Below are 19779 nucleotides of genomic sequence, written 5' to 3'. Positions count from 1 at the left end.
GCCTAGGGGAGAACCAATGTAGGTCACTGAAGCTGAGCCTGCAGGGCTGTCTGCTCCTTGAGCCCAGAGCCTGTCAGGCACAGAGAGGAAGCCTTGAAGAGAAGCAAAAAGAGCTCTATGAGAATCAGAGGGAAAGAAATTCCTCAGAAAATGAAAGAGGGAGGGCTGGGGATGTGGCTCAAGCGGTAGCGCGCTCGCCTGGCATGCGTGCGACCCAGGTTCGATCCTCAGCACCACATACCAACAAAGATGTTGTGTCTGCCGAGAACTAAAAAATAAACATTAAAAACTCTCTCTCTCCTCTCTCACTCTCTCTAAAAAAAATTTAAAAAAAAGAAAATGAAAGAGGGAGAAACCAGGAGTCAACGGGTCAGAGCTGAGACAGTAGCAGAAGCTCTGCTCCTGAGCATTTGTCTGTGATGGGGAGAAGGCCAGAGGAGAGGGGCTGGGCGTGCCCCCATCCCTGGCTTTTGCTCCCTTCTCCCCTGCTCTGTTTTGCCTGGGTAAGGGAACCCTTTGATCTGATGTCTGTTCCCTATTCTCCTGTCACTTTCCAGGCTCAGGTTTTATTCTCAGGAGTTTTGTGATCTGCCTCAGAGACTCTCTGCTTCCTCTGGTCACAGTCTCTGGGTCTCAGGAAGCTGGAGTAGGCCAGAGTTGTCCCCACCCTCTTCTATTGAAAGACTTTTCCTGCTTATTATCTGTTAAACACATTTTGCCCAGGGAACTTCCACCCCTCTGGGACCTCATTCCTTTTCTTGATTCTCCCTAATATTGCCTCTGAGATCCCAAGGAGTATGAGTTTGTGTATTCATATGTGCATGGTCCTCATCCTTTTAGTTACACATGGGGAGTCAAGAGTCTATGGACATATATTAGCATCCCTATGGCCAGCAAAAATAGACAAGAAAACAATTTATACCTTGAGCCTCAAAGCTATTTAAACCACAGTTGGTTGTTCTAAAGGATATGCAGTGCTGAGAATTGAACCCAGTGCCTCACATATGCGAGGCAAGCACTCTACCACTGAGCCACAACCCCAGCTCCTCAATAAATGCTTTTTATGCTGAGTCAAACTAAATCTGATTATGCTTTCTGGCTGAACTTTGAAATGAAGCCACAAAAACAGGAAAGGTAGACACATTCCCAGGTCCTGGTCTACATTCCTCTGAGGAAACTACACCTAGATCCCTGGTTCCCAGACCTCAGCATGCATCATAATTACCAGGAGTGCTTACTAAAACAGATTGCTGGTCTCTGCCCCGGGGAATTTCTGATTCAGTAGGCCTGGGATGGGGCTGAGAATTTGCATCTTTTTTTTTTTTATACTGGGAATTTAACTTAGGGGTACTCGATCACTGAGCTACATCCTCAGCATTATTTTCTATTTTATTTAGAGACAGGGTCTCATTGAGCTGCTTAGAGCCTTGATAAATTGCTAAGGCTGGCTTTGAACTTGAGTTCCTCTTACCTCAGCCTCCTGAGCCACGGGGATTACAGGTGTGCACAACCACAACCGGCTGAGAATTTGCATCTCTTACAGGTTCCAAAGTGATGCTGGCCCTGCTGCTGATGCTGAGAATAATGGTCTTAGAGAATTCCAGCCCCTCACTTCAATGTTCACCCAAGAGAGTCCCAATTTTATATAACTCAGGAGGAAAGAATTGGTGAGAATAATGAGCATGTGACTCCTGCTTAGCCCTCCACCTCAGGGTGCTAAGAAAGATAGAGTGAGGGCAAGTATAAGTTGGTGTTGGACTGATTATCTGTGATATCTTTTTTCAAATAGTCTATTGACTCCATCCTTATTGACAGTCACTTCCCTAAAACATGTTTTGCAGCAGCAACGGAGCATTAGGAATTTCCTGTGGCGAGGCAGCGCCAGTACCGGGAGGGGTGGAGGCAATGCTGAGCGATCGACCGCCTTCCCTTGGATCGGGCAGGGCCACGTGCCCCACCCCCTCGCTTGCACATGTCTCCGCCGCCACCACCGCAGCAGCCGGGCTGTTTATGAGCGAGTTGTTGTGGTAGAAATGGAGCAGGCTGCACATGCCCGGGCCATGTGACCCCGGCAGCCCGCGTGAGCCTCCTGCCTGCACAAACACACTTGGTCCTGTCCTCCAGCGGCCGGAGGAACGGGAGGCAAGAGTGAAAGGGCACTGGGCTCCCTTGTCTCCTGGCCCTATATCCTGCTTCTGCCCTTTTGTCTCTCCTGAGCCACCAGGGAACAAACACCAGCAAGGAAACATGGTTTCTCCAGGCATATTCTCCTCCAGGCAGTCCCTTGGCATTTTATAGCACCCAAAGTCCTAACCCCCCAAAGAACAAAGGGCCTCCCCCAACTGAGAGCACAGAAAATCCCTCCCCAGCCCCTCCTGTTGATGTCCTGATGGAAGCCCAGAGCCAAGACTTGCTTTGCTTGCAGTCTGGGCTCCTCAAATCAGGCTATTCTGTCCCCTCTTTCTAGGAAGAAGGATGCCACTTGTGCATGCAGCTAGTGCCCGCTCTCTGATTAGAACAAGGAGAATTTAGGGATTTGTGGGATAAGGGACTTGGAACAAAGTTCCTTTCTGCAGCAGTGGTCTGTCAGAGGACAGGAAGTGGGTGAGGAGGACCCAAAGGTGGGTCATGGGTAAGTGGGGGAGAACTGGAAGGACTTTTGCACAGATTCTTGTCCAGCTGGAGAACAAGTAAGTGTGCAAAAGATAACTTCAACTTCCACCCATCACTTAAGTGTCTCCTCCCCCACACTTTAATCCCAGACCCCCACTTTAGTCCTCTGTTCCCACCCGTGGCCTGTGACCCTCATTCTGAGCAGCAATGCTCTTGCTGGGATGGGAGACTGCTGGAGTCAGGCGGACAGTAGGTTAGCAGGAACAAGCAAATGAAATGGGCACGACCCACATTTCCTCATCGCACCAAAACTTCAGAGATCCTGCATTGCAGAGCTAGCGCTTTTTTTTTTTTTTTTTTAAATCTCCGCTGGGCCCCTACACACGTCTGCATTTTTGCAACCAGCACAGATTTTTTTTTTTTTTTCCAGGGTGCAAACTGTGCATTCTAATGAGCCAAACCTCCTTCCTGCAGCATTGAAAATCTCTCTGGCAAATTGCTTCTTCCTCCCTCCCCCCTAATTTAGAAGAGAGAGAAAGATCCCAAATTTATGAAGTTGCATCCTCTCCCTCTCCTTCCCCTGCCTCCCTCCCCCAAGATTCTGCAGTCCTTCCAGCCCAACGAACAGCTGCAGATCAGGGGAGAGGGGCAGGAGGAAGGAAAGTGAGCCTTGTTCCATGTTTCCAAGCAGGCTGAGCTGGCTGGTGGGGCAGGAGTTGCTGTTTTTTTTTTTTTTCCTGGGCCCATTGCACACCCCCTCTTCCCCTCCACATCCCAGCCAGTGTTTATGTAAGCCTCCCAGAAGCTACACATGGCCCCTAATGCCTGCCCCAGCCTCAGCTCCTCTGAGGTCCATCCTGATCACAAGGACTATCATGAGCCTCTGGTCTCCACAGGAAGCTGCATAGAGATCTGCATAAGCCCAAAGAACAGGGAAATGCTGGATAAGGAGAGGGTTTGAAATGCATCTTGGGGTAAGAGGTGGAGACAGAGGCAGACATATAGGATTACCATCACAAACATGTATACACAACACACATGCACATACAAATGCCCATACTCCCTTGTATCTCAGTCCACAGAAGCTCAGTGTCAGTCAGTGGTCAGACACGGGGGCCTGGAAGATACCACCAGTGGATTCCAATAGCAGCACAGCAGAGTGGACAGGAAGAAGACTTTGGCATTGCATGTGCTGGATGCCATTACCCTCTAACTAGGAAGAGGAGTTCCACGACAGAAAATGGGTTACCTGGGGCTTAGTCTTCCAATGCCAAGGACAGTCCATGCCACCTTTGGGATCCTATGATGTCCGTGGGATCCTCTACTCTGAGAGGGGGATCATCCTTTGGTCCTTTGGGTTCCCCAAAGAATCTACTGGAGAAGCATCTGTTCAGGATGGCAGCTGTAGAGATGCACTTTGCTCAAGCAGGTAAATGGGGAAGTCAGAAGTTCCTTCCTTAGGGTTTTGTACCCAATTTCTGACCCTGGTGACCTTCCACACTTTCAATCAGTTCTTAATATAGCCCCTGGAAGATAGCACCATGAAACTCTAATGGGCCCCAACCTACCTTTCCCTTTATCCCCCCATCAGCTACAAACCCCAAAGTCTGGGGTTGGAGTAAGGAAAAGAGTTCATATGCCTGCTTTGTTACTCACCTCTAAAGCAATCTATGTGGGAGATTTTTTTGCTACCTGGTTGTTTTGGTTTTTGCACCCTACTGTGGTTTCTTCCCAACTTTACAACCAGAAAAGATGAATGTAGGATGGAAAAAGGGAAAGGTTTAGGGAAGAAGATGTGTTGAAGTTAAAAGAGAGGTTCTAAGCTGGGCACGGTGATCCCAGTGGCTCAGGAAGCTAAGACAAACGGATTGCAAGTTCAATGCCAGCCTCAGCAATTTAGGGAGCCCTCAACAACTTAGACCCTGCCTCAAAATAAAAAATAAAAAGGGTTGGGTTGTGGCTCAGAAATTAAATGTCGCTGGGTTAAATCCCCTGTACCAAAAGAAAAAAAAAAAAAAAAAAGAGAGAGAGAGAGGGAGAAGTTCTAAGCCAGGTGTGTGGCACATGCCTGTCATCCCAGCTACTCTGGAGCTCAGACAGGACGATGGATCTCTTTTTTTTTTTTTTTTTTTTTTTTTTAAAGAGAGAGTGAGAGAGAGAATTTTTAATATTTATTTTTTTTTTAGTTTTCGGCGGACACAACATCTTTGTTGGTATGTGGTGCTGAGGATCGAACCCGGGCCGCACGCATGCCAGGCAAGCGCGCTACCGCTTGAGCCACATCCCCAGCCCCAGGACGATGGATCTCAAGTTGAAGACCAGCCTGGGCAATTCAGTGAGAACCTGTTTCAAAAGGAGGAGGGAGGGGCTAGGTGTAGCTCAGTGGTAAAGCCTAGCATGACTGAGGCCCTGGCTTCGATCCCCAGTGTCACAAAAATAAATAAAAGAGAGGTTCTAGGAAGCTGAGATTCTTGTGGGGGGAGGAACAAGGGATGCTGAACAGGTTTCTTCTGTTCATTTCACTTCCAAGCACCATCCATCCTTGGGAAACACTGGGATGTTTGCTGCTCAGAAGTGCCCCCTGGAGCAACCAGTCTCTCTGGGAGGGACAGTGTTGCCAGTGGAAAGAGTTTGGACTTAGGGCCTGGTGTTGAATCCTAGCACTGCCATACTCATGATGTGGACAGTAGTAGTTCAAGAAGGGTTGGGGAGTATTCAGGTGCGGTGGTGCACACCTATAATCCCAGTGGGTCAGGAGGCTGAGGAAGGAGGATATCAAGTTCAAAGCCAGCTTCAGCAATTTAATGAGGCCCTAAGCAACTCAGTGAGATCCTTTCTGTAAATAAAATATAAAAAAGGGCTGGGGATGTGGCTCAGTGGTAAAGCAATCCTGGTTTCAATCCCTAGTACCAAAGGTGGGCGGGCGCTGGGAGTTTTAGCCCTTTGAATAATCTCCATCAGCTCAGTCATTCTTCCATATGACATCTCAGTTTTAAGTACTATGCAAATATGGCTTTAAGACAAACCACTTAGCCTCTCTGGCACCTTGCACAAGTTAGTAAACATGTGTAAGTCTCAGTTTTCCCATCTCTAAAATAAGAATGCCACCTACAGCATAGGGTTGTTGTGAATATTAAGTGAAATAATATGCGTATTGAGCAGTGTCTGGCATATTTTGGCACTTAATAAACTGGCACTTAATACATGTTTATTATTTCCTTTCCTTGGAAACAATAGTAGTTAGATAAAGATAGAATATGAGGTACTGGTGCTGTGGCTCAGTGGTAGAGCTGCTTGTCTACCATGTGTGAGGCATGGGGTTCGATCCTTAGCACTGCATACAAAAGTAAATAGAGGCATGCTGTCCATGCCTACAACTATAAAAAAATTATTATTATTATTTTTTAAAGATAGAATCTGGGGGCTGGGATTGTGGCTCAATGGCAGAACGCTTGCCTCAAATGTGTGAGGCACTGGGTTCGATCCTCAGCACCACATAAAAATAAAGGCATTGTGTTGTGTCCATCTACACCTAACATGATGATGATAATAATAATAATAATAATATATTTTTTAAAAAGATAGAATCTGGGGCTGGGGTTTTGGCTCAGTGGTAGAGCACTTGCCTAGCATGTTTGAGGTATGGGGTTTGATTCTCAGCACCACATATAAATAAAATAAAGGTCCATTGATAACTAAGAAAATATTTAAAAAATAAAAAAGAATCTAGGGTTGTAGTTCAGTGGTAGAGCGCTTGCCTAGCATGTGTGAGGCACTGGGTTCAATTCTCAGCACCACATATAAATAAATAAAAGTCCATCAACAACTAACAAAATATTTTTTAAAAAGAATCTGAGGTAAAAAAAAAAAAGAATCTGAGGTGAAATACATTCATAAAACCCACCGCCAATTCATACCTCACCTCTCTTTCTCTATCTCCCAAAGAACAAGGTAGCTCAGATTTTATTACTCTTCTAGCATGTCTTAAAGTTCTCCCCAGACACTGAAGACTTGGGTGTGGTAAAGAAAGAAAGCTGGCCTTTTAGAGACCAGGAAAAGGATCTAGCAGGGCAGGGAATGAGACTCTTCCAGGTACACAGCTGGTTCCTGGATTTGGGGGCATCCCCAGGGTTTCTGTTCCAGGTTTGCATCACCTGGGCAGACAGGTTTTATCCTGGGCAATGGTTCCTTGGTGAGAAAGGAGGGGGATGGGAAGCTACTTACTGAAGTCTGACCTGTTTTCAGCATGGACGCACCCTCAGTCAGTCAGTCAGTCAGTCAAGCAGTCAGTCCAAGATTTAGGCCACCCAAGAGTTGCACAGGGCGTTGCCCTGTTACCCAGAACAACCTACTGGCAAAGAGACGAGATCTTGGATCAAATACACACCCACATACACTCACAGCATTCATACTCACATTCAAAGGTACAGTCTCACACTTACAATCATAGAATCACATGCAGACGCACTCACCAGAATATAAAGATCCTGATCCCTTTCCTTCCTTTATCTCCCTTGTCTTTTCTAGAATCACACATGAAGGATCCAACGTAGCCCCTAAATGGTGGGCTGGTCTCTACAATCCCAGATTCTGAGGAATCAGAGTGGAAGTGTATATAATATGGATCCAGGACTGTGTCTTGCTGAGCATGTTCATTGAATGTGGTCCCTTCTTGGGCCAAATTGGGCTGTAGGAGGAATGATGTGTTTGTGCATGTATGCATGGCGTGTGTATGCATGCGTGTGTGTGTGTGTGTGTGTGTGTGTGTGTAGAAGTGCACTGGAATGTCCAGCTGGTGGGAGGGAGAGGAAGATTGTATTGAGATACACCTGTTATCTAAAGCCAAGGTGAGGTCAAAGAGCGATTATGAATCTATTCCAGGTTCCCAACAGCCAGACAACCCAGTGTTCCCAACCCCAGTTTGTTGGTTCTGGGTCTCCTACTCTCTGCCCTGCCAGTAGCATCTAGTACAAAAAGTAGACTGATAGATACACTAGAAGCTTCTAGAGACAAGGGTTAGCCCTGCCTTTCATTGTGTATCCCCTTCACACATTGCAGAAGGAAGACTCAGTCAGACACAGTAGTGCATACCTGTAATCCCAGAGGTTTGGGAAAGTGAATCAGGAGGATCACAATTTTTTTTTTAAAGGTGTGTGTGGGGGAGAGAGAGAGAGAGAGAGAATTTTAATATTTATTTTTTCGTTTTCGGGGACACAACATCTTTGTTTGTATGTGGTGCTGAGGATCGAACCCAGGCCGCACGCATGCCAGACGAGCGTGCTACCATTTGAGCCACATCCCCAGCCCAGGATCACAATTTTGAGGGCAGCCTCAGTAATTTAGTGAGACCCTGTCTCAAAATAAAAAATAAAAAGGGCTGGGGAGGGCTGGGCACAGTGGTACACACCTGTAATCCCAGCGGCTTGGGAGGCTGAGAGAGGAGAATGGGGTTCAAAGCCAGCCTCTGCAATTGCAAGGTACAACTCAGTGAGACTCTGTCTCTAAATAAAATATAAAATAGGGCTGGGGTTGTGGCTCAGTGGTTGAGTACCCCAGAGTTCAATCCCCAGTACAAAAAAAAAAAAAAAAGAGGGCTGGGGATGTGGCTCAAGTGGTAGCGCGCTCGCCTGGCATGCGTGCGGCCCGGGTTCGATCCTCAGCACCACATACCAACAAAGATGTTGTGTCCGCCGAGAACTAAAAAATAAATAAATATTTAAAAAATTCTCTCTCTCTCTCTCCTCTCTCACTCTCTCTTTAAAAAAAAAAAAAAGAAAGAAAGAAAAAAAAAAAGAAAAGAAGGAAGAGGAAGGAGAAAGACCCCAAAGTTACTTTTTTTTTAGGAGGACTAGGGATTGAACCCAGGGGTGCCCCAGGCCTTTTTATTTTCTTAAATATTTATTTTTAGTTTTTTAGGTGGACATGATATCTTTATTTTATTTTTATTTGATGCTGAGAATTGAACCCAGTGCCTCACGAATGCTAGGAGGCGAGTGCGCTACCACTTGAGCCACATCCCCAGCCCTTATATTTTATTTTGAGACAGAGTCTCACTAAGTCCCTCAGGCTGGTCTCTAACTTGCCATCCTCTTGTCTCAGCCTTCCAAGTAGCTGGGATTACAAGCATGGACCACCATGTCCAGGCAAAACTTACTTTTTTTGCCCTATATGAAGTGCAGAGGAAGGAGAGGGCAGAGGTAACCTCTCTCTTTGGTTTCCTCCCTCCCAGCCTCTGCCTTCATACCTCACACAGACTGCAAAAACAACCCAGCTTCTTGCCAAGAGTAGAGTTAGGCCAACTGAATTTCAGCTCTTGCTGCCTCAGCCTCCTCCTTCTCACTGGCTGAAAACTCAGGGAGGAAATGTTGACCCCTGGCCCTTCTCCTCTAGAGAGAAACACTCAGCAAGTAGCCAGGGAGTGGGCAGGACCACCACAGCCACAAACATCAGGGGGTCTTGGGCGGAGCCAGGGCAATTAAAGGGAATGTTCCCCAGTGACAGGATTGGGGCCAGTGGGGAGCTAGACATCACCATAGGGGTCCTGATTTTAAGTCCACCCCTGACAGATACCTGTGTTGGGGTTCTGGCCCTGGCTGTGGGGGAGAGTCAGGAGGGTTGCAGAAAGTGGACAGCACCAGACATGGTGGCTTACCTCCCAGCTTTCCCTCCACAGTCCCCTGGGAGGAGGGAGGGGGGGTGGAGACTGAACTCAGAACCCAGTTTTCCTGAAAAGTCTCTTTCCTTGTTTCTCCTAGTCCCTCCCAATTCCTCCCACGCTCTGCAGCAGCTTCCAGGCTCTGGGCCCTAGAGCCAGGCTCCAGGCCAGAGAAAAGCCCACTGTCCCCCCACACCTACCTACCTCTCTCTCTCTCTCTCTCTCTCTCTCTCACTTTCGTTGAGGGCAGGGGAACAAAGCTAAAGCCTAGGCTATTCTAGGGAGCCACTCTTCTGCGGGGAGTTAGAGGGGTCATTGGTCAGCTGGCTAGCTGCCAACCTCACTGGCCTCAATAGCCAGCTCTTTCCTTGGTGACCCCCCTGCCCCACTTTTTTCCCTTTCTTCCTTTCTTCCTTCCTTCCTTTCTTTCTTTCTTTTTCAGATGGGATCTCTATATGTTGCCCAGGTTGGTCTTTAACTCATTGGGTGAAGTGATCCTATTGCCTCAGCCTCCTGAATAGCTGGGACTACAGGTATATACGACCACACCCAGCCCTTACTCTTTTCTCTGCCTCTTTGGCAGCTATCATGTTTCCCAGGTATCCATCATGGCTGCCCAAGGAGCTGCTTGTAGAGGAGAAGGGCTTCCTGCATGAAGAAAATCCTTCCTAGGGCTGGGGATGTGGCTCAAGCGGTAGCGCGCTCGCCTGGCATGCGTGCGGCCTGGGTTCGATCCTCAGCACCACATACCAACAAAGATGTTGTGTCCGCCGAGAACTAAAAAATAAAAAAATATTAAAAAAAAAAAAAGAAAAAAAAAAAAAAAGAAAATCCTTCCTAGACATACTAGACCTGAGGACTTGGCAGGAGCAGCCGGGGGCTCAGGTTCTCAGGTTCACCAGGTTGCTAGAGAAACCTCCCATTCTCCCTTATCCAAGCCTTTTGAGAGGACTGACCTCAGCTTGAGAACAGGAGCCTTTTCTTCTTCTTCTTCTTCTTCTTCTTCTTCTTCTTCTTCTTCTTCTTCAAGAGAGAGAGAGAGAGAGAGAGAGAATGAGAGAGAGAGAGAGAGGGAGAGAGAATTTTTTAATATTTATTTTTTAGTTTTCGGGGGACACAACATCTTTGTTTGTATTTGGTGCTGAGGATCGAGTCCGGGCCGCATGCATGCCAGGCAAGCGCGATACCGCTGGAGCCACATCCCCAGCCCTTTCTTCTTCTTCTTCTTCTTCTTTTTTTTTTTTTTTTTTTTTGGTAGCGGTGGGGATAGAACACAAGGTTTTGTACATGCTGGGCAAGCACTCTACCACTGAGCTATATCCCCAGTCCCTGGAGACTTTTTTCACTACCATGGTAGTTGCTACTCTGAAGGGAGTATACTGGAAGTTGCACATCTACCCATCTCTCTGATGTTCAGGGTGGGCAGATGAAACTAGCAATGGATACCTGACCCTGAGTTAATTTCTTTTCCTTTCTTTCTTTTTCTTTCTTTTTTTTTTTTTTTTTTTTTTTTTTTTTAGGTACTGGGGATTGAACTCAGGGCCTTGTGTATGCAAGGCAAGCACTCTAGCAACTGAGCTATATCCCCAGACCCCCCCTTAGTTAATTTCTAAGCTTCATTTTCCTCTTCAGTAAAAGGAGGGAAGATTAAGACGATCTTCATATTCTCTTCTGTTATCTTCTGTGGAATCCATGGGCCACCCTCAAGCACTGTGGGTGAAGGGTAGGGGCTGTCATTCTTCCTCCAGGGCCCAGCTTCACCTCTGCCCCATTATTTAAGGACCTCAAAGCACTTTCACCATGAAGTTCCCCTTGGTTGTCCTTTTTATTTCCCAGATAAAGGGAAATGACTCACCCAGAAGTCACCTCGAGTGGGTGGGGTGGTGTCATACAAGCATGTCATACAAGCAAACAGGGAGTCCCTAGGGATATCCCCACTTCCTTGACACTCTTTTCCCTTGGGGTGTTCTCCCTAAGGGGAGTAGAAGGGAAAAGGGGTCACATTGCCTTTCCATCGCAGGCCTTAGCCCAGCAGCAAAAGCAGCTTAAGCTCTTGACTCCAGGGAAATCTCCCTCCCCTGTTTGTCTCTCTCCCCGCGTCACCAGTAACCTCAGGGCGAGGTCAGCCCTGCAATCACGTGAAGCTCTCACGTTTGCAAAGTTTGCAGAAAGGGCCTTTTAAGCTTTGATCTCCCAGGGAGCAGACAAGCTTGCCAGTCCCTCCCCAGGAATTCACATGCCCCTGCCATACAGGCTTTCCAAACACGCCAGCCTGACTCTTCCGCGCACCCCACCCCTTTCCACTTTCAGCTCCTCCCCGCTGCCAGCAAGCACTTTTGCAAAGCAGAAAGGGGAAACACACGCAGTCCGCCCACTTTGTCAGTGGACTACAAATCCCGATAGTCTTAGCGTGCGCAGGCGCACGGAGTTCAACGTGCCGGCTGTTGGAAAAGTGTGTCACTGGGGCACGAGGCGCTCCCTGGGATCACATGGTACCTGCTCCAGTGCCGCGTGCGGCCCGGGAACCCTGGGCTGCTGGCGCCTGCGCAGAGCCCTCTGTCCCAGGGAAAGGCTCGGGCAAAAGGCGGCTGAGATTGGCAGAGTGAAATATTGCTGCTGAGGGAACGTAGCAGGGCACACGTCTCTCTGCTTTGCGCCTGGGTGCCCCGTTTCTCCCATCACCTACTTACTTCCTGGTTGCAACCTCTCTCCCTCTGGGACTTTTGCACCGGGAGCTCCAGATTCGCTACCCTGCAGCGCTGCGGAGCCGTCAGGCAGTAGCACCCGGTGCACTGCAGAGACCCGACCCTCCTTGGTACCTTCTAGCCAGAACTACTGCAGGCCGATCTCCCCACACACATTAACTTTGCTTTTCCCATGCAAAGCAGACCTCCGTTGCCTCAGCGTCCTACCCTTCAGCAGGGCTGCAGTCCGGCCACCCTAAGAGCTTGCTGCAGGGTGCCTCGGATCCTGAACCTGAGCAGCGGGGTCCACTCCCCGCCCTCAGCCAGTGCCCCGGGGGCAAGAACAGCAACCGCAACCTCCAGTCTGTGTCAAGGTCCAGTTTGAATGACCGCTTTCGACCGGTGAAGACATGACGACCCTGGACTCCAATAACAATACAGGTACAGAAATTCCTTTACTACTATCATCCTACCTCTGTCTGTCTCCCAACTTCCATCTTACGCCTTATCACAAGAGGAACTTTGTAGGAGACTGGGGAATCCCTCTGCTCAGACATTTGCTAGCATGCTGAGGGTTCATAAGGTAGGATTTCCACAGCGGGTTGTTCGTTCTGGGAATGCACCCTGAAGCTCACCACCACCGCCACCCATCAGTCCCAAAGCTCCCTTGAGCCAAGAAGGACTCATATCCCTGACAAGAGGAAGCGGAGAGCGGGTACGGAATAGTGAGCTGAAGAGCTTAGGGAGACTGGGAACTTTGGAGCAGTGTCCTGAAACGTCCCCATCTGTCATCCCCTGCAGCTGTGGTATGCCTGGCCTCGGAAGGAGGAATTCTCTCTTTTTCTCCTTCTTGTAGTTTGCCGCACGCTCCAGGGAATCAGAAGCCGTGGGGCGATGGGGGCAGGAGCGGCAGGGGGAATGAATGGGTCGAATCTCAAAGGGGAATCCTCAGTGACAGTAGGGAGCGGCACTTGAGGAGTCCGGAGCGTGGTGCTGGGCCCCAGGGAGGGCACCCATAGTGCCCGGGCTCCAGGAAGACTCACATGGCCGCAGAGCCGGGCCCACGTGCTGCATTTGTTTTCATTCAGCAGAGGCCGTGGACGCCACCCCATTGGTTGTTGCCTCCCGGCCCCGTTACATAATGAGCTCCGCCCCCGTTGCTCCGGCAACGCGTGTCCCCTTCTCTCCTCCCCTTGGTTGTCTTGGCCCAGCGAGTGTTCTGGGCCCAGCCCACGACCCAGGACTGCAGGGAAGGGCGGAGGGAGGGCGGGTCTGCTGCTCGCGGCAGACGGGAAGCGGAGAGGGCGGGGCCTTGAGTTCCGGGGTTCCTCGTTGGGGAGCCACGTGCGATGGGCACACGTGGAGCTGGGACGTGAGGCCGGCTGAGGGCTGGGCTCCCGCCCCGCCCAGCCGAGATCTGGGTGAAGCTGGGCTGACTCACCGCCCCCGCCTGCCTCCTTTTCTCGCCTGCCTGCCGGCCCCCCTCCCCCATCACAGAGGCAGAGTAAGATGGAGCCACCCCTGACCTCTCCTGGCCTCGTGTTTATGCTCCCCAAAGGCACCTCACATCTGATTATCCTTCTGCTCGCTTTTCCCCTTCAATTCTGTTTGCATGTACTTAGCTGCACTGCGTTTGGACCCAATTTCCTTATCCACATTCCCAGTTCTTACAGTTCCCCAAGCATCTCTTTCCTCCCTCCAAGCATGATCTTCCTCCACCTCCACCCATCAAGAAGCAGTCCACAGATTAAACAGCAGCTGGCCTCTAAGGACTGCCCCCAAATAACTATAACCCAGAACCCTAGCTGAAAGGATATTGCTTTTCTTCTCTTTCCCCCCTTTTTTTTTTCCTCACAGAAGGAAAAACTGGGCAGAGGGTAGAGGGATGATTTCCTCCAGGTCCCAACGAAAGTTGGTTGGTGAAAGATCTAGATCTAGAATTAGACTCTTTTGGTGGGCCCCTCATTTCAAAGTGGGAAGGCTCTTTGAATAAAGGTCTTGCTCCCCTTTCGGAGATGGATAAACTGGGTCAAGTTCATTTACTACCAAATAAATATCCCATCCCCCACCTCAGCCCTGAAACTGTAGGAGCTGATCTGTTGTGCAACTACTTTACAGGGAGCTGTGTTCACCCTGACCAACCTTGAGCTATTTTAAGGCTGCCCTGCCCAGTTTAGTGTCAGTGGGTGAGCAAGACATGTGCCTCTGTAGACACGGTGGCATGGCATGTGTCAGTTTACACGTGTCCTGGGATCCTCCCTTCTCCCACCCTACCCATGGCAGGCCCTGCTAGGTGCTTGGCAGAGGTGTGGCAGGCAGGTCACCATTTTCTCCTGAAACCATAAGAGCAGAGCCAGCTGATTATAATTAGAGTGCCAAAGTCCCTGAGTGGCCAGAGCGCTGAATATGTCACCAGTCTAAGATCTGGAAGGGGGAATTCCAGAGCCCCAGGCTGGACAATTTGTACTTCACTTCCACCTCCTGCAACTCACCGCTAAGCCCTTCCTGGACTCAGAGATAGAGTCCACTGTGACTCATCTCTTGGAGGCGGGGGAAGCAAGGCTGAGCTGGTTTCTTCCCTGCAATACCTTATGAGAATTTGTCTCCCTGTTTTGGGGGGGTGGGGGGGACATGACCATTTTATTTTGACAGACCTCTGTTCTCTTTACTGTTAGCTAGCCATCCTTCTTGGTCTATGATCTCTATCCCTGGAATGGTCTTTGTTCAAGAAGTTAGAAATGGGAGCTGGTTTTTGTTTTTGAAGACCCAGCACTATGAATGGCTCTCTGCTACTTGTCCCATCCCTAGTTTTGACACTGACAATTAAGTCATTGCCTACAGTTGACATTTCCTAGCTGAGTATCTAGGGCAGGAGGTATGAGTTGACTACAGGCATCATGGTTCATACTCAAGCAGAAATTGATTGTATCCTGCGAAGAAAGGACAGTGCACTTGTTTGGCCATACTATGCCTAGCATGTGTTGGGGAGTTACTTATTATGACAAGATTAGCAATGTCATGTCTGTGTTGGGAGTTACTAATGAACTCCAAGCTTAGGGATTCCACATGGCTAACTTATAAGAGGAATAGTGATTTGGGATGAAATTGGTGATGCCCTAGGATCAAAAATATGGCAGCTGACATCCCCTTCCCTTGTGTTCTCCTGCCAGGTGGCGTCATCACCTACATTGGCTCCAGTGGCTCCTCCCCAAGCCGCACCAGTCCGGAGTCTCTATACAGTGACAACTCCAATGGCAGCTTCCAGTCCCTGACCCAAAGCTGCCCTACCTACTTCCCACCATCGCCCACTGGCTCCCTTACCCAGGACCCAGCTCGCTCCTTTGGGAGCATTCCACCCAGCCTAAGTGATGACAGCTCCCCTTCCTCCTCTTCTTCCTCATCATCATCCTCCTTCTATAATGGGAGCCCCCCAGGGAGTCTACAAGTGGCCATGGAAGACAGCAGCCGCGTGTCCCCCAGTAAGAGCACCAGCAATATCACCAGTGAGTTGATGTCCAGATGATTTGAGGGAAGGGAAGTGAGCCAAGGCTAGGTTGGGAGTTCGTTTTCATGAGACAGTTACTCTCAGGGCATACTTTGGCCTCAGCCTGCCCCTGTCCAGCCCTGTCTGGTCATCTGAGGGGCCCTTAAACACTGGAGTGCTTCCTTAACTCTTCCCCTGCAAAATCTCCACCCTAGAAAACCTCCACATTTCAAGCCACTCAGACGGAAGGGCCTCTGCTTATCCACTGCCCATCTCTTCCCACAGAGCTGAATGGCATGGTGTTACTGTGTAAAGTGTGTGGGGACGTGGCCTCAGGCTTCCACTATGGTGTGCACGCCTGCGAGGGCTGCAAGGTGAGGCAGGTTGGGGGTGAGGGCAGGGGCAGGTGACACTCCTCTCCCAGAACACATAGGCCCAGCTTGGATGGAGATGCTCACTAACTGCCCCTGCCCTCCAGGGCTTTTTCCGTCGAAGCATCCAGCAGAACATCCAGTACAAACGGTGTCTGAAAAATGAGAACTGCTCCATTGTCCGCATCAATCGCAACCGCTGCCAACAATGTCGCTTCAAGAAGTGTCTCTCCGTGGGCATGTCTCGAGATGGTGAGGCAGCATTCTCATATCCTCCCCTTTCCCTCCACCCAAACCTTCTGACCTAATCCCTCCTAAACTGAGACACATGGTACTGTGAATCTCATTTGCATGGAGGATGCCCCTATGTTATCCTCTTGGGTAAACACATACTTCTTTCCCATCAATTCCTCTGTACTTGGAAAGATCACCTTGATGGGTGTGGCCTTGCTGGGTTTGGTTTTCCTCAGGCCTTTAGGGTCTGAGGAAGGAAGAGATGCATGTGAGTGTGTTGAGAACTTCCTGACACTGCTCTTATCCTGTCACAGCTGTGCGTTTTGGGCGCATCCCCAAAAGAGAGAAGCAGCGGATGCTTGCTGAGATGCAGAGTGCCATGAACCTGGCCAACAACCAGTTGAGCAGCCAGTGCCCACTGGAGACCTCACCCACCCAGCACCCCACCTCAGGCCCCATGGGACCCTCGCCACCTCCTGCTCCGACCCCCTCACCCCTGGTGGGATTCTCTCAGTTCCCACAACAGCTGACACCACCCAGATCCCCAAGCCCTGAGCCCACCGTGGAGGATGTGATATCTCAGGTGGCCCGGGCACATCGAGAGATCTTTACCTATGCCCACGACAAGCTGGGCACTTCACCTGGCAACTTCAATGCTAACCATACATCGAGTAGCCCTTCAGCCACCATCCCACATCGCTGGGAGAGTCAGGGCTGCCCGCCTGCCCCCAATGACAACACCTTGGCCGCGCAGCGGAATAATGAGGCCCTGAATGGTCTACGCCAGGGCCCTTCCTCCTATCCTCCTGCCTGGCCCCCCGGCCCTCCTCACCACAGCTGCCACCAGCCCAATAGCAATGGGCACCGTCTGTGCCCCACCCACGTGTATGCAGCCCCAGAAGGCGAGGCACCTGCCAACAGTCCGCGGCAAGGCAACTCCAAGAATGTTCTGCTGGTGAGGACATGGGAAGGGGTGGAGAGGGGAGGGGGCCTGGAAGAACAGACTAAATATAGGACAGCTGGGTATTCCTGGAGGCTAAGTGTGGTGATATCCTCTTCCCAGGTGAGGGTGTCCTGCCCTGCAGTCTGGGCTCTGCCTGGGAATCCCTGATCTCCACTTGGCACCTGACTGCTATTGTCCATTCTCCAGGACTACAGCCCCTAGCCCAGGCAAAATCTGGGGGCTGGCCCTACTGGGAAACCCATCTAAGCCAACCTGGCTGACATTACCCTCCCCACAACCCTTCTTTCCTCAGGCATGTCCCATGAACATGTATCCCCACGGACGCAGTGGCCGAACTGTGCAGGAGATCTGGGAAGATTTCTCCATGAGCTTCACCCCCGCTGTTCGGGAGGTAGTAGAGTTTGCCAAGCACATCCCTGGCTTCCGTGACCTTTCTCAGCATGACCAGGTCACCCTGCTCAAGGCCGGCACCTTTGAGGTGAGTGATGTTTTGTGCTCCCTGCTCTTAAGCTTGGGAAGGATCCAGCAGAATGGCTTGATATCTGGGGTGAGCAGGGGCTCTGAAAGGCTCTGGAATCCCAGAATCTGATAGAGGGGCAGAACCCTCCCATGCCCACCTCTGGATGGCTAGAACTTCTTTCATCCCAGCCGGCATCTAATTGTAACCCATTACATGAAAAGTGCTACCCCCATTCTAGATGTGAGCAAATTAACTGGTGAAGTACCTATTCCAAAGCCAGTGGGATGCTCCCAGTGTTTCCACCTGCCCCCTCCCACCGCATTGCCCATTCAGAAACAACCCTCCCACCCTGAGAAACATAGGGCAGTACCACTAAACCCTTTGGCAAACTTCTGGGGTGTTTTGCACTTGCTTCTCCCACCTAACCCAGGATGACGGTCCTCCCTTCAGGTGCTGATGGTGCGCTTTGCATCACTGTTCAACGTGAAGGACCAGACAGTGATGTTCCTGAGCCGTACCACCTACAGCCTGCAGGAGCTTGGTGCCATGGGCATGGGAGACCTGCTCAATGCCATGTTCGACTTTAGTGAGAAGCTCAACTCCTTGGCGCTTACTGAGGAGGAGCTGGGCCTCTTTACCGCGGTGGTGCTTGTCTCTGCGGGTAGGTCAAGCTCTCGCCTAACCCGGGAGGAGGCAGACGCAGTTCAATTCAACACACCTTTTATGGAGTACCTACTCTATGCCAGGCCCTGCACAGGGCACTGGGGATACAGACATGATTCAGACACAGTCTAGCTTGGGAAACAGACTCATGCCCGACTAATTATAAAACAGTGAGATAAGTGTCACAGTAAAAGCGTGAATCAAGGAAGCACAGACAACTATTTCTGCCTGGGGGAGCTGGGGAAGGAGTGACACTTGAGTGGGGTCTCAAAGGACAAGTAAGATGTTGCCAGGCAGAGAAAGGGGGAAGGGCATCCCAGGCAGAGGGAACTACAGAGCAAAAAGCAAGGGAGCCTGGCCACACATGGCCTTTTCAGGGGAGGAGAGTGGTCTTGTAGGATGGGAGGTGGCCAGCCTGCCAGCCGTGCTCCCAGCATTCAGGCACCCCCTGCTCTTGGGCGGAGGCCTGGAAGGAGTTGTGCCGCTCCTTTTCCTTCCCCACGGGCCCTCTGAGGGGCTTCAGGGAGAGGCTGCCTTGCCTGCCAGGTCCTCGCAGACCTCCGGTTCCTCGTCAGAGGAGCTCAGGGAGCCTGCCTCACTGCTGTCGTCTTCCCCACAGACCGCTCGGGCATGGAGAATTCCGCTTCGGTGGAGCAGCTCCAGGAGACGCTGCTGCGGGCTCTTCGGGCTCTGGTGCTGAAGAACCGGCCCTCGGAGACTTCCCGCTTCACCAAGCTGCTGCTCAAGCTGCCGGACCTGCGGACCCTGAACAACATGCATTCCGAGAAGCTGCTGTCCTTCCGGGTGGACGCCCAGTGACCCGCCCGGCCGGCCTTCTGCCGCTGCCCCCTTGTACAGAATCGAACTCTGCACTTCTCTCTCCTTTACGAGACGAAAAGGAAAAGCAAACCAGAATCTTATTTATATTGTTATAAAATATTCCAAGATGAGCCTCTGGCCCCCTGAGCCTTCTTGTAAATACCTGCTCCCTCCCCCATCACCATGCTTCCCATCCTCCCCTATTTAAACCACTCTCACTTTCCCACCCTTCTCTGGCCCCCCATTTGTTCTGTTCCTGTCTCAAATCCAATAGTTCACAGCTGAGCTGGCTTCTGTGGTGTGTGCTCGTTTGGGGGCTGGGGTGGGACTATTGCCAAGGCTTGGGGGGGGACACCTCTCCATCTGGTCAGTTTGTGGGGTGGGTACTCTGCCAGCAGATGGGAGGATATAGGGAAACAGCACACAAGTCTAAGGGGGGGTGCCCAAGGGGGTTATTTTCATCATATATTTATTACATAAATATATAGTAAAATAGACGAGCAACAATTACCATAAAAATATCTTTCTTTAAAATCCTGACCCAAAACACAACGGGGTGAAAAATCGCACATAACAGACATACTGATTGTCAATGTGGGGCAGGAGTAGGAGCCCCTCAAGTCACCCCTACCGGTCCCACCCCTCCCTGGGAAAGGGACCTACCTCCTTCCCTGTTTCTGGCCACAACCCCCCTCCCCCCACCCCAGCACCAGCTTCTCATACATTCAGTAGCGCCTCTGGGCAGTGTCCCCCTCCCCCCACCCAGGAGTTCCCAGGGCAGGAAGTACTGTCCCCTTTTGGACGGTGTCTATGTCACACGCCCTGCCCTCTC

General features: G+C 50.5%; 1 protein-coding gene across 2 annotated transcripts; it reads left to right on the top strand.

The window, feature by feature from the left end:
* The first annotated feature begins 11800 nt into the window (after nucleotides 1-11800).
* Nucleotides 11801-19232, top strand: NR1D1 (nuclear receptor subfamily 1 group D member 1). 2 transcript variants are annotated; one of them, XM_081272491.1, is made up of 8 exons: nucleotides 11801-12393; nucleotides 15123-15455; nucleotides 15722-15810; nucleotides 15915-16059; nucleotides 16356-16996; nucleotides 17298-17483; nucleotides 17916-18126; nucleotides 18748-19232. In XM_081272491.1, exons 1-8 carry the CDS (start codon nucleotides 12363-12365, stop codon nucleotides 18945-18947), a joined length of 1836 nt encoding a protein of 611 aa, XP_081128617.1. In that variant the 5' UTR covers nucleotides 11801-12362; the 3' UTR covers nucleotides 18948-19232. The 2 variants fall into 2 exon arrangements, with proteins under 2 accessions (XP_081128617.1, XP_081128618.1); XM_081272492.1 differs by lacking the exon at nucleotides 11801-12393 and having other exon boundaries at nucleotides 15357-15455; nucleotides 15652-15810.
* Nucleotides 19233-19779: the final 547 nt, after the last annotated feature.

The sequence above is a fragment of the Spermophilus citellus genome (genome assembly GCF_964194105.1).
Source record: "Spermophilus citellus genome assembly, chromosome: 17".
NCBI lineage: Eukaryota > Metazoa > Chordata > Mammalia > Rodentia > Sciuridae > Spermophilus > Spermophilus citellus.
Note: the sequence above shows the minus strand (reverse complement) of the source record. Positions and strands in the feature narration are given on the sequence as shown.

Coding starts and splice junctions, on each gene's coding strand:
- NR1D1 (XM_081272491.1), top strand. CDS start 12,363: ATGACGACCCTGGACTCCAATAACAATACAG. Junction 16,060..16,355: donor CGTGGGCATGTCTCGAGATG/GTGAGGCAGCAT, acceptor ATCCTGTCACAG/CTGTGCGTTTTGGGCGCATC. Junction 18,127..18,747: donor GGTGGTGCTTGTCTCTGCGG/GTAGGTCAAGCT, acceptor TCTTCCCCACAG/ACCGCTCGGGCATGGAGAAT.